The 15,355-nt window shown below is 36.2% G+C and overlaps 1 protein-coding gene across 3 annotated transcripts in view; it reads left to right on the top strand.

Annotated features, from left to right (window-relative positions):
- EPB41L4A (erythrocyte membrane protein band 4.1 like 4A) overlaps positions 1 to 15,355 on the top strand; it is a 264,473-nt gene that overhangs the window by 234,452 nt on the left and 14,666 nt on the right. For all 3 annotated transcript variants that reach the window (XM_012721936.1, XM_004678482.2, XM_012721938.1), the window contains 2 exons: positions 724 to 801; positions 12,144 to 12,263. In XM_012721936.1, the coding sequence (XP_012577390.1) occupies positions 724 to 801; positions 12,144 to 12,263 (198 nt within the window). The remainder of the gene's footprint in view (positions 1 to 723; positions 802 to 12,143; positions 12,264 to 15,355) is intronic.

Raw genomic sequence — 15,355 nt, 5'->3', positions numbered from 1 at the left:
ACCAGGTTCCTTAAAGTCACCCAAAACTTGGTAGCTTAAAGCAACAACCACTATGTGTATCTTGTATTATTGTGCCTCTTTAACTTCTTTAGATTGTCTTTCTAGTCTCACATGAAGCTACAAATCAGAATGGTGATCAAGGCTCGAATATCCAAAGAGCCTTTCTCTCAATATCTGGAATCTTTACAGAATGGCTGGAGGCCTGGGGCTTGTCTCTCAGTGATCTCTCCTCATGGCCAACCCAGTGCATCTAGGGGAGAGGTGCAGGAGCTACCAGCTCTATTAAGGGCTAGTCCTGGAACTGGTAGTTTCCTTCTACCTCATTCTGTTGGTAGAATTAGCCACAAAAACACCGTGAATACCAGGGAAGAGAAAATAAGCACAGTCTCTAGTGTGAGTGTGTGTGTGTGTATGAGAGAGAGAGAGATTGAGAGAGAGAGGACTGTTAGCTCACCAAAGAAGATTATATAGCCTATAGCTTTGTCATGTTGGAATTCTGTTGGAAGGTCCCTTCTGGGAACATGATGACATTTTCCTTAGTCTTTTTTCACATTTCTGTAGACTGATTCAGAAGTGTGGGAGAGCAGTAATACAGCTACTTATATTTGGATTAGTAATTTTACTACAAAATTAATTCCAAAAGAACCAAGTAAACCTTTCTGAAATTTTTTATTTGTCATAAATGCAAGTTTTTTCCTCCTGCTCTTCACATTTTCTTTTCAGGTCACGCTCACGCTGTAATACAAGCAGTGGTAGTGAATCAGAAAACTCTAATCGAGAACACCGGAAAAAGAGAAACAGGTAATAGTAGAATACAATGTTAATTGGTACTGGGGAACCAGCAACTGCTATCAGGTTGAAACTGTGTCCTATGTAATTTTAAGCCTTATTTTTTTCATCTGTGTTTAAGAAGGAAATCTGTGTTTAAGGGTAATTTCTGGTAAACTCAATTTCTTTAACTGAGTATCTTACTTTTTAATAATGATTGAGCAGCTTTTACAATGAGATTTCATCCTATTAATGAAAAAACATGATCTATGTTTAGGTACAATGTGTAATGAATTTAACTAAGAATTGTAAGAAATTTGCCATTTGCAGAGGGATTTCTCCCTGAAGTATCTTTCAACATTACTATATTTTGCCCAACAGAAAGACAAAAGTGCCAACATTTTATCATTTCCATGGTTTTAGCCTTGTGTATTTATGTGCAAATATGTATTAATAGTCATGTGTGCAAATATGTATTAATAGTCATGTTGGGTACGTACAGTTAGATAGATAAATGCAGTTAGTTCGTATTTTCAAGACTCATTTTTTTTAAAGATTTATTTATTTATTTGTACAAAACTGGGGTACAGGCCAGAGATGCGGAGGGTGAGAGGCTTCACCAGAGACAGAGTGGGGAGCAGAACAGGCAGATCTACGAAGTACACTGCTGAGGGGAGCAGCGGGGCGGGTCAGGAGAGGTCTGCCACACCATGTGGTCACCTCTGGGGCTGGCGGAGATCTGAGATCGAACTCATGCGGAAGTGGCTTAAGCTTCTTTGTGCTGTGCTTTAACCCGCTGCACCAACAGGGAGGGCCCTCAAGACTCATTTTTAAGAGCATGTTAATAGCATCACTTGGCATGTAATTAGTACTAGAGATGGCTTAATGCATTAATCAGTCCTCCCTGGCTCTCAAATATTGGTATGAGGCCTGCCTTGTGGCCTAGGGATTATGTCTCAGCACTATCACCAGCAAGACCTGACTTCAATCCCCAACAGGGAGCTAAACTACATAGCACAGCAGACCTCTTCTGCTTTGCACTGCTCCCCTTAGTAGTATAATTCAGTAAACCTGCCTATTCTGCTCCTCACTCTGTTTCTGGTGAATCTTCTCACCACCACCCCCCGCACACACACACACACCTCTAGCCTAGACCCCAGTTCTTCTATGCAAAAGTAAGTAACATTTTAAAAAAATTATCTGAAACCAAGTATTTGCATGGTTAAGTAGCACTTGGTTGGGCGTGGAGAGGGATTTTGTTACTGGTTGTACCAATTTCTAACCCAAAGTTTCTCATCAGGAACAATCCTTCTCCTAGGATACTTGGCAGTATTTTAGGACACTTAGCAATATTTAAGGAGAGCGATTGCTCCTAGTCAGGGGCACTGCTAAACATTGTCACTGCACAGTGTTCCCACAACAAAGAAGTATCTAGATCAAAAAAATGCTGGGAAACATGTTGCCACCTGGTAGAAAACTCTGGCCTGGCCGCTGTGCTTTCCGAGAATCTTTGTTCTTGCCTGTAAAATGCAAAAGTTGGGTCAGATAATTTCCACGGTTTTTCTTTAGTGCCCAGAGCCCTGGTATTTGGCTCAAATTGAGTCAGAGTCCCTCTCTAACTGAGCAAAGCTTTTATATTAATTGTCCGGTGAGAATTGTTAGAATAGACCTTTTTTCTTAGAAAAATTTCTGTGTGGAGTCTTCTTAGGTGCTGAAATCACACCAGAGAGAGGGGAGCCCTCAGTATGTTGTGACCTTTTTCATACATATTTCAGTTTCTTCATCTTTAAAACCCAAGTATGGGAACATATGTCTTCAAGTACTTCTTGCTTTAAAATTGTATTTCTACACAATTAACACAAAGCAAAAGAAAAACACACTCCCCCACCCAATATTTATACTTATGGATCAAGCCTGTATATTAACAGAATCTATTTCTCTTCAGCCTAGTGCATTCTAAGTTATGATCACCAATGTTCATGTCTCATTTTCTCAGAAGGTGGTCATGTAAGAACAGTCTGTTTTGGGACCAAAAGTCTTCAGGCTGACATTAGCTGTGAAAAATGAAACACTAAAGACTGCCCAAAAAAATCATTAAATAACCCATTACTGATCCAGTTGAACTGCCTTCAATTTACCTTGTAGGTATTTTCTCCTTTAAGGACTTCTCTCCCTACACCAATAAATTTTTTGATTGACTTTTTTTTATACTAAACAGGAAGTGTATTTTAGAATGAGGGTGATTTCTGAATATTTAAACGCTAATGTACTTTGTAAGACTAGTAGTGAGAAATCACATTTGAAACACACATTGATGCAAAGGCTGTACAACTCATTTATTTTACCTGCATAAATATTGCCTGGAGTTACATAAGTAGCCTATGTATATGGTGCTGGTCTACATTCTAGACCCTGAACATAGTAAATAGAGAGCACAGGAAGAAACATGCCTTCCAGTTCAGTCCCTGCTGGGTAGCAGCAGGTGACAGCATGCAGGAAAAGAGGTGCCAGAACCTGGTTAATGCCTCTAGGTACCATATAACATCATGATGTTGCTGAGTCCTCCACCCTGTTATTACCTTTAAATTTTGCCAGAATCTACTCATTCCGCATTAAGGTGCATAGATCTGGATGTTTACACTATAGCCCTGCTAATAGTCCCAATATATCTTTAATCTGTGATAAAGAAGTTGTCTCTCTGTCTCTGACTTCCTACTTCTGCAAAAAATTGGTTTGGTTAGCAGGGGCTAAATCTCTTCAACTCATCTGTCTTTTTTTATTTTGGCAAAGAGTGTCAAGGCCAGCCAAACTCTCAGCATTTTCCTTTGTGCTTTTATTAAAGGACACTAGTAACTGGAGAAAGGGGCAGACCAAAGTTTGTACATGCTGATGTTCTGCTTCCTGCTGGAAAGTTCTCTACATTCAGCCCCAGGTACTTCAGCTCTCTCTCATTCAGGGTTGTTTCCTGACACTCCACTTTCTCAGGTTCCATGGGAAACTGTAGCCTGAGGCAGAGGAACAACTCTGGCCAGATTTGCTTTTAAAACGCTATTTTGAAGTCCAGGATGTGTGCAGTGTAGCCGTGGGCAGTCAGGTCTACTTTCTACAGAGTGCCTGGTCTTTGGGTTATTTCTTTTGCTATTCCTTACTGTGTTTCTTTTTTGCTTTTAGTTTACCAAAAATATTTTTTATTGGAGTAACATGCATTGTAAACTGTGCATTTTAAGTGCTTATCAGTGCACATCAGTATAAATCGATGTCTGTGCACACTCTTTGTCAGGTTCACCTCAAAGTCCAATGGCATCCTTCACCAGGCAGTTGAACCTTTGGCCCCCTTACTAGTCCCTTTATCTCTTCCTTTCTGATAACCACTAATTTGGTTTTGTCTAAAAGTCTGAAAGTTTATTTTTGTTTTATTTAGTTCATTTGTTTTATGTCTTTGTGTATCTCATATGAGTACACATCGTTTGGTATTTGTCTTCCTCCATTTGGCTTACTTGACTTGGTATTATTACCTCAAGCTCCATCCATCTTGCTACAAATGGCAAGACATTTTTTTCTTTCTTTGGATAGCTAAGTAGTATTTTATGACATATATGTATCACATCTTTATCTAGTGGCCTATTGATAGATGTTGTTTCTATCTCTTGGGTATTGTAAAAAATGCTCCAGTAAACATGGCGGTGCGCATATATATATATATATATATATATATATATATATATACACTCATCATATATATATGTATATGTGTATATATATATGTATATGTATATATATATTTAAAATTAGTCTTTTTATTCTTTCAGAAGTTATACATAAGTGGGAAAACTAGATTGTATGCAATTTCTATTTTTCATTTTAAAGAAACCTCTATACTGTTTGTAGCAACTACACCAGCAGTGTATGAGCATTACTTTTCTCCACACCCATACCAACATTCTTTGTTTTTTTATCTTTTATGTAATAGCTGTCCTGACAGGTGTAAGGTGATATCTCTTTGTTGCAAAGCTAATTTTTTAAAATTTCCTTTTTATTTTTAACATAGGAAGTCTTACTGTTAGGTTTTAGGCTACTCTGGAAGTAATTGTTTATTCATAGTTTACTCATCAGAATTTAAGCTCATTTGGTGTGCCAATGGATATTAAACACCTCTCATTTTATTTGAAAAGAAACACAATTTTTAAAACACTGCTCATAATTCAATTCCATCCACAGTAAAAGCTATGGCAGTTAGCAACTACTGAAAAAAAAATCATTACTAATACCCAATCTGGAATGCTGCTATTGAAAATATGGGTTCCTGTTTGTTTAGTTTTGATTTTTAGAAAAATAGTGACCCCACATTTTGGGATCTAGAGCTAGCTAATGAGGCCAGATGTGTGAGATTCTTTTTGTTAGCTGGGTGTTAGATGTAAGATTCACTGATAAGAGTTTCTTACAACATTTTTGTCTGGGGGGATTCTTTATATTTTTCCTTACCCCTTTTATGTGAGTATCCTTATAACTGGAATGGGAATCCTATACATTTCTAGGTTTTTAAATTCGACAAGATAGCTTACTAGTCCCTTTTTGTAAAGCTGGAAAATGGAGCATAGCTTCTTGTTATAACATCTAACATGACAGAAAGCCCCATTTTCCCCTTATCGCTCTACTTAGATCCTCATCTTTATCTATAGTCCCTTGCCTCCCTTCTTACACTTTATATCTCATTTTTGCTCATACATTTTCTCTCTCTCTCTCTCTTTTTTCCTTAGTTTCTTACCCACTTTTCTCCCTGTTACATAGAATTTCTGAATTCTATTTCTGACAGCCAATCATGTGTCCCAAAAATCCTCAAAGAAAGTAACTTGGAGACTTGGTTCTGCCATGTACTGGCATTTGGCCTTGGGCAACACAGTTAATTAATTTAAATCTTAGTTTTCTCATCTTTAAAGTAGATGTAAAATACACGATCTACTTATTTGAATGATTTACTATAAAGATCAAATGAAATGACCTGTAAGAGAGGAGAACACTTTGGGATGGCTAGCTTTGGATTAACGACCTCTTTACCTGACCAGTCTCTATTCCACCGCCTCCCTAGCCTTTGCCACTTTTATCTTAGTCTTTCTTCCTTTCTTACATTTTCCTGAGATTTACAAATGTGTACTTTTATAACAAGTTGAATTTTATTCTTATCCTCTAATTTGTGGGTAGATTATGGGGGTCTCATAACCTCATGAAATTATATGCAAAATTGTGTGTGTTTCCAAGTATTTAATTTTCTGGTGATTGAGTCTGTAACTTTTTTATCATATATTTTAGGGGTGTCTATATGACTCCAATAAAGTTATGAAGTATTCTTTATAGTGTGAGTGGTTACAAGTTGGTATCAGGAAGTTAATTGATATTTCAATTCACTGGGTTGATTAAAAATTAAGGTACTTAAAATTTCTTCAGAAATTACTTACTTTGCTATATCATTTTGTGAACCAGTCATCTCAACTAAATTCATCAGAATCAAGTATCTACACAGCAACATATATTTAATGAGGCATATTAGTACAAGCAGTGTATAAATATGTATGTTTGTGCACAAAATTTATTAGATATATGTAAATGCATGTTTATATATATTCTCTATATAACTGACTTCAATGCATATTCTCAGATATACATCTATACATTATGACATTATATGTAAACATAATGTATGTGCTCTATTAAGTTATATTATTTTTTACTAGTTAGAATTTTGAGTCTTACACCTGAGATCCCAGGCTAACCAGCTCCTCCTTACAGGTTTGGGCCCATGTTCCACACTCTGAGCTTGTTTAGGATGTTTCCTAGGTCTTCCATCAACAGAATGAAACCTTTTACAAATAATTTTCCCTTAAAGTACCTTGAGTTTAATAAAATGTCCTTCACATTAAAGGAAAATGGGCTACAAAATATTTTTGTGGTATTGATGAAAACTAACAGTTCTTTGAACACTCACTGGGGAGAGTTTGTGGATTGCTCAGTCATTAACTTTAATATGCTGCTAGGCTTCCAGATTTCAAAGTAACAGATTGAGGAGGCATGGAGAAAAGAATAGTGTTTTTTATATAAGCATAAAGTAGCATTAACTCTGGAACCTGGTGAGGGTTCAAGAAGCTTGGGATGAGAGCAGGACAAAGTCAGTCAGTAATCAATAAGGGAGCGTTTGGATCTTTCCCTTATTGTATTCTGTTACATTTGCATTGTAAACATGGGTTGTACACAGAAGACTGTGTATGTATGTGTGTGTGTATCCAGGCTCAGTGGAGCATAGAACAAAGAACTCGGCTTGCATTATGAATTTGATCCTGCTTTGAAGAGCTGTGAATCTGGAGTTTACCCTCTGAACCAATTTTTTTCATGTATAATGTGGAATGATAACGCTGACTACTCACAAGAGGCTCGTGCAGATCCAAGTGATATGGATACACTTTGAGTAGTAGAAAGTGCCCCAAATTGGCAGATACTAGTAGATGAGTAAGAGCCTCGGGGCTGCTCTGTGTCAGTGGAGTCCTCGTGGTAGCTGTTCCTGGGCCCTGATCCCTGGAATAGGACATCAATGTTTATAATCTGTTCAGTAATATATGTTGTTCAAGTTTCTTCTTGCCTCCTAGATATCTTCTGTAATCTGTATGTGAATAATGTAATATGATGATTTTAAATGTGTGCCATAAGATTTTTTATATCATTTTTCTAAAAAACGAAACTGTCTTCTGTGACCTTGTATCATGCAGGGACCATACAGCTGAATAGGATGAATCTAGAAATCATGATTTGAGTAAGGTTTTGTTGTCAGAGTGGTTAAAAAGGAGAAAATAACACTACTGTCCTTGTGCCTAAGGGAAAAATTGTGTTTAGGATGATAGCAAATTTAAAACTGTGAGCATATATTCCCTGTGGCCTGAAAAGAGGTTACAGCTGCCTTACCAGAATCTGCTGCTGTCCTGCCCCTGATTTGGGGACGGGATGTAAACAAGACACAAATTGTAGGTAAGGGAATGGCAGTTCATACAAAGCCATGGAAATAGATAGTGTTCACCAGACCACAGATGGAAAGGTTTCTGATTTCTAATTTAATAGGACCTATCAAGACTTAGATATCTGATAGGGATGATTTAGAGCTTCCAGAGCATAATCGAAGTTGACAGAGTTACTGTGGAAGTAAAAGGCTGTAGCAGCAAACGAATACTGTCAGATTATTAAAAAGGCAAAAAGTAGGCTAAAAAATTAGGAAAACAGAAGAGTTTGAGAGGGAAATTGCACCAAAGATAGCCCACACTAGTTGGAAGAACATGGGAATAAGTGGAAGAGACAGAAACATCTTTAAGAGCAAATAAGAATAAGTTGATGATGGAAGAAGGTGGAAAAAGCAAATGAATTTTTTGCTTGCTGGTCTTCAGGGAATATGTTGACAGATGCCTGGAACCAACATAAATTTCCCTAGGGAAGAAAATCTGCTGAAAAAAAAATTGAAGATTGGTTTATAGCAGGTTATCTAAAATGAGCACAGCTGATGAAAAATACGAGTTCACACTCAGTTGGGACCTGCAGATTTAATATTAGCAATGGAGCAGCCACATGAAGCAATCATCTGGAAAGTTATGCTCTATGTGAAGAGTAGAGGTTTGTTTCAACACGTTCGCCTGACTTGGAAATAAAACACAAATAGAGAAATATGAGTTTTGCTAGAAAGGATCTTTGCAATAATTCAGTAGATGAAGAAAAGACCTGTACAAAGATAATAAGCCATTTGCCTGTGGGTTTGTGAGACAGATAATAGCAGTTGGCAGAATTTGGGAGCAACGTGTATTGCTCATGCCACCTTGGAACTTCATTGGCATTTGCTTAGTAGAATTTCTTAGTTTCAGAATTAAGCATGGTCTTTATCTCAGTGAATGAGAAGTGAATTAAGAACTGGAAGGGCCCTAATAGGAACAAAAATGTCCCAGTAAGGTAGAGGGCAAAGTAAAACCCATGGGGACTTATAAGAGAAATCATTTGGTAATATGAAGTTTTGCAGAAGATGCAAAATTATGATTGGGAAGATACGAAAAAAAGAGACTTGTAATAGTCATTATCATCATTATTGCTATCAAACAATTATGTGACATTTCATCTTCAAACTTCTTTGTAGACTTTAATTAAGCGTCAAATGCAGTTTAAAAAAACTAAATTGGGTAGTCTGGAAAAGTAAGATGCTGAAATTTGGAGACATGAAGGAAATATATTAGATCTCTACTACTCTGAAATATTGTCAGAGTATGTTCTGTTCTAAAGCAGCCCTCTTCTTTCCACAAGAATAATTTAAAAAACTCTTGTTATGGTAAGGTTTCCTACTCCCATTGTTAACTTTCTATAGCTAGAGATAACAACTTAGATAAAATCTGATAAATGTTTAATTAATGCATTAATGATACGGGAAAGAAACATTTAGTATTTTTAAATTTTTATTTATTTATTTATTTGTGCATACAGAACTGGGGTATAGGCCAGAGGCTCAGGGGTGGCAAGAGGCTTCACCAGAGACAGAGTGGGGAGCAGAACAGGCAGATTGACGAAGTACACTGCAGCGGGCAGGTCAGGAGAGGTTTGCCATGCCATGTGGTCACCTCTGGGGCAGGCGGGAATCGAACTCATGCGGAAGTAGCTTTAGATTCTCAGTGCTGTGCTTTAACCCGCTGCACCACCAGGGAGGGCCACATTTAGTATTTTTTAATGTCACTTTTAAAATTAACATTTACAAATGATACACCCCCTTGAGACTTTCATAACTGTAATGTTACAGTTACATTTTGACCTTCGGAAGGGTACTCTCTTTATACAAAGATTACAGTAGTTTTCTTCTTCATAGTATAAATCCCGTCATCAAAATTAAAATATAGCAGGAAACAGTATTCCATAATGTTAAATGAGACTTCAAGCAGAATCATTAGGAGACATCATTTTCATTTAAACATTTCTTTATTCACTTACACATAAACAAAATAGTTAAGTCATCTCTTGAAGACTGAGGGTTACTATCTTCTTACTTTTGTAATTAGGATTTTTTCCTTTCCATGTGGCACTTGTGTTTTCTGAACAGTTCAGCCATGAAAGAAATGACACTTTTGTTCTTGTAATGAGGCATCATTAACCAGAGGCCTTTTGTAAGGCTGTAATTTCAAACTTCATTACAGACTAAGGCAGCCACACCACTGATTACTCAGGAAAATAGATGTCTGTTGTGACTCTCCAATGAGCCTTACATTTTTAATGCACCTTGTTAGAATATTTATAAGCAGTGTCACCAGCAGAGGGCATCTGCCTTTGAAATATGGGTCACAGGGCTAGGAATTGAGTTTCATTGTCCTTGCTATAGACTTTTTGATTAGAAAAACAAAAATTAAAGGTACATGTCATAGTTTGAAATTCTTTCTGATTAAGTCAATATTTACTGGCGAGGTACAGGAAATATGTGTGCCTGTAACTAGGAATTTTAATTTTTTGCTATTAGAGTAGAATCTTAATCTCAAAGGTACCCAGAAAAATTCCACAGCAAAAGAGAATGCACCTTCACACATTGTACTTCCTTTCAATATCTGTCTTCTGGGAAATGTGTATGTTTGTCTAAGTCAGTCCTCATCTTTATTAGTAGATTTGCCTTCTCAAATAATATTTTATTTTCAAATTTTTATCCAAAATATTTATTTTATGGATTCATCCTACACGTAATCTTGTTAGTGTATACAATGATGTCTAAATGTTCAGTCTTACATTGTTAATAAACTAGAAAAACTCAAATGTTAAAGTAGATAGCTATGCAATATATTTCTATTAAATTGGTTCAAAATAACTAATTATATTATTTTTTTATTTGCTGTGTGACATTAATTTCAGTTTTTATATTTTTACTGAAATAACATTGCTATACAAAACCATTTATGATTCACATATATAGGTTCACTCCTCTTCAGATGTATGTTACCACACCACACCGCCTGCCAAGGCACCCAAGGTCCTTCACCATAGTCCACTAGACTCCTCCACACTTTGCTCCCGGCCTCTCACCTTCCTGTCTGGTAGCCTCAGTTCTTCACTTAGATTTTTAGGGTTTGTTTTGGTTTAGTTTTCTTAAAAATATTTAAAGGTGTTGACTTCCTGGAGAATAAAAAATTGTAAAATTCAGACCTAACCATGAACTTTACAGTGCTTTACTTCAGAATAGAAATTAGTCTAAATGACTCCAGAGCTAAGAGTTAGGGTCTAATAACTACCCCTGACCAAGGTGAAGCATGTCTTCTAAGAAGAGAAAATAACTCCTGGCCACTCCAACACTGACCATCAACTGTATCTACCTACCTCTGAATCTCCCTCAGTCTAGAGTGTGTCCTGAAATGCTCTCCTCTAGCAAATCTGGAGGTTACTGCTGTCAAATGAAACCATGCCTAAGTGTCAGATCTCTTCAAATACATGCAAGTAACAACACAGACCAATGTTATCTCAGTTAAAAGAAAAAGAAAAAGCTTGTATGTGTGGATATGCACACATACACACGCACACGTACACATGCACATCAAATTTCATGGAAGTGTTTGTTTCAAAAAATTAAAAGAGTTTATGACCTCAAGTAACATACCTGCTTTCTTTTTTTTTTTTTTTAAAGATTTATTTATTTGTTCATACAGAACTGGGGTACGGCCAGAGGCTCAGGGGTGGTGAGAGGCTTCACCAGAGACAGAGTGGGGAGCAGAACAGGCAGATCGAGGAAGTACACTGCTGAGGAGAGCAGCGGGCGGGTCAGGAGAGGTCTGCCACGCCATGTGGTCACCTCCAGGGCAGGCAGGGATCGAACTCATGCAGAAATGGCTTGAGCTTCTTAGTGCTATGCTTTAACCCACTGCACCACCAGGGAGGGCCATAACATACCTTCTTATATATTACTTCATATATTTCCAACATTAAGATCCATAGCAATATATGTTAAGTTTTAATTTTCTCTGTACTTGCCATGCAAGAGATAACTATATTTTCAAATCAATGAAAAACACAATGTATTTTGTTAATTTTCAAATAGTAAACTACCCTAAATGAAACTTTAATAAAGAAACACATGCATCTCAGTGACTTCAAGAGTGTTACAGATCATGTTAGTTAACACAACTCTCCTTCAATTTGAAAGATTTAGATAGTTTCTCCCTATTTTTAACTTGGATTCACTTTATATTTTCTCTGATTAAATTATGTATGAAACAAATTGGCCTCTGTGTACTTATTTGCATTAATAAGCAAATCCATCTTTTAAAAGCAAAATTAGGATGACTAAAAAAAAGCACTGTCACTATGGATGCTAACCTTATATGAATTTTTCTTTTCAGAATCAGGCAAGAGAATGATATGGTTGACTCGGCACCTCAGTGGGAAGCTGTATTGAGGAGACAAAAGGAAAAAAATCAGGCAGACCCCAACAACAGACGATCCAGACACAGATCTCGCTCGTATGTTAACTCCTTTTCTAGAGGGATTGGAAAACATTGAGCCTTTGAAATTGTTGATGTATTGGCCATCTCTTTGAGGTCCAAATGGTATTAATTCAACCATGATTTCCCATTGTTTGCCATATTCACTGCCTAGCTTTTGTGACATTCATTCATGTATTAGTAGCTATAAAAGTTGAAGTACAAAAAATGTCATTTTTTTTTATTTATTTATTTATTTATTTATTTATTTTATTTTTTTTTATTTTTCCCAGTTATTTTCACATTTTTTTCAAAAAATGTCATTTTAAAAAACCAAGGTAATCAAAACCATATTTTATTTTGTTTTGAAACCAAAGCATATTATTCAGCCAAAAAAAAAAAAAAAGGGAATAGTTGCCTTTGTCTGGAATTTGACTGTTGATGAAGTTCCTGCTAGTTCTTTCTATTCCGTGCTGTAGATTTCTCTGATGTCTTGTTCCAGGTTGAGTCAGGTGTGAGTATTTTCCCATCAAATTACTGTTTGTGAGCTGTAGCCAGTAAGTGATTCATTACACCTTGATGTTGGGATTTGCCTACTTCTGTTGCTAAGAATACCTTGTGTATGCAAAATTACCCCTCTGATGATTTTTTTTTAACTGATGCCATTTATATGAATTTTTGAAAATGTTTGCATCATATTGATTTGGAATCCCCATCCCTATTTTACTTCCCAAGTGATCTGGAACCTTCCTTTTGCGATCCTAGGTCATTAGGTATCCAGCATTAACTTACTCCTAGAAGGAGGATTAATATCTCAAATAAGACAATAAAAGGATACCAGGATGAGGATTCAGAGAAAAACTGTGTAGGCAGATGGGGATTTCTCAGAGAGCCAAATAAGTTTAAGGGAGATCTGCAGATGTCAACAGATGGTACAACCCTGAACTCTGTGAGACTCTAAGGGACTCTTCTCAATCATAGTTTCTTCCCAATTAGCAGTTAACTCCAGGTGCGATTTTATTTTTATCAGTAGTATATCATTATAAGTGATGTACCACTTATATTTCTTTTATAATAATAAATTATAAATAATCTCTAGAGGTTTTACTCATTATTCTGTATTTTTTTTGTTGTTGTTCTCAACTCAATTAAAATGTTAAGCTTAAAGCATTAATTGGTAATTTTCCTTTGTCTTGGTTACCACCAATCCCAATTCCATTAAAACTGAGAAGTCTAGATGTGGAAGAATCAAGACCTCATTGAAGACAGTTTAACCAAATGGCACAGACCCAAAATCAAGTCCCAGTCTAGTCGTGGGTGAATCTCTTACCACCATGCTTACACCTCTCCTTACACATGCAGGCTCTTTTTTGGTGAGGGATTGTTGTATACAAGATTTGATGATTTGCATTACACTTAAAGAGCATTTTCCTAATAATTTCAAAAGCATTCTAAGTTTATTAACATCAAATATTAAAATTTTATTACTAAAAGGTAAATTACATAAAAATTGTATATAAATTTTATACAAAAAAGTAGTGAAACCTTGCAGCAGGTGATATCAATATTAATTAAAATGGAATAAATTAATACATAAAATAATCTAAAGTTGGGTATGACAGTCATTACAGTTCAAATATAGAACAACTATTTGTGACTGGATTTGAAATTTAATAATAAACAGTTGAACTCAGATTCATTTAACAATCTAAGGAGGAGTAACTTGTTTTAGGTTAGGTGAAATTTACATACAGTAAAATGCTATCGTATAAGTGTACTAGTCAAAGAGTTTTGACAAATACATCCCTACCATGATATAGAATAGAAAGACCTCCTTTGTGTCTTTTTCAATCAATATCCATGCCCTACCGGCATTTACTGTTCTGATTTCCATCCTCATAGTTCAGTTTATTAGATTAGTCTTATTGAACATCAAATAAAAGTAATTATATAATAAATGGTGTTTTAAAATATTACTTCTCTCAATATAACTTTTAAAAAATTAATTCACTGGGCCTTCCCTGGAGGCACAACGAGTTAACCTGCAGCACAAGTTGGATCCCTGGCCAAGGAGCTGACCCAGATGGTATGGCAAACCTCTCCTTACTCCCTCAGCAGTGTACTTAAGTGGATCTTCCTGTTTTGCTCCTCACTCTGTCTCTGGTGAATCCTCTCACCCCCTGCATCTCTGACTGGTAAACCAGTTCTTATATGCATAAGTAAATGAATATTTAAAAAACAATAATTCACAATGTATGTATAAATAATTACTTAAAAATTTTAATATTAGTCCACTATATGATTATATCACAATCTGCTTATCATTTTCCTCTTAATAGACATTGGATTACTTTCACTTTTTATTATTGTGTTAGAGGCCATGTAATCATTCTATACATGGATATCTGTAGAGTATTTCATCTTGCTTAAATACTGAGTTGTGCAATTGTTGGGTTAGAGGATAGTTACATATTTAATTTTGTAAAAAGTCCCAAAGATATTTCCAAGGTCATATCATCTTATTCCTCTACTAGCAATGTATGAGAGTTCCAGTTCCAACTACTATTCTTGCCCATACTTAGTCGCTCATTAATTTTTTAATAATATAATAGTTTGTTTTTACATCATTTTGCACATTTTTCCATCTCAGTTGCTATCCCTGTGGCTTTCCATCAACAAATCACCTATATGCCATCACCACAGTCCAGTTCATTTCCCTCCCCCGACTGTTTTTGATCCCATTCCGCACTCCACCCCCATAAAATATCTCTACTATATAGCTGTTCATTATTATTATTATTTTCTCCCCTGGTCCATTATACTCCTACTATGAGTGAAATCATCTGGTATTTTTCCTTTTCTTTGTGGCTTATTTCACTAAGCATGATCTTTTCCAGCTCCATCCATGTTGCTGCAAAAGGCATGTTTTTATTGTTGTTGTTTGTTTGTTTGTTTTTGGAGTAATGTTCCATTGTGCTCATTGTGCATATGTACCACATCTTTTTTTTTTTTTCTTGTGCATACAGAACTGGGGTACAGGTGAGAGGCTTCACCAGAGACAGAGTGGGGAACAGAACAGGCAGATCTACGAAGTACACTGCTGAGGGGAGCAGCGGGCAGGTCAGGAGAGG

This window comes from Condylura cristata, unplaced genomic scaffold (assembly GCF_000260355.1).
Source record: "Condylura cristata isolate star-nosed mole 26May11 unplaced genomic scaffold, ConCri1.0 scaffold00007, whole genome shotgun sequence".
NCBI lineage: Eukaryota > Metazoa > Chordata > Mammalia > Eulipotyphla > Talpidae > Condylura > Condylura cristata.
This window is presented reverse-complemented; position numbering and strand designations above follow the sequence as displayed.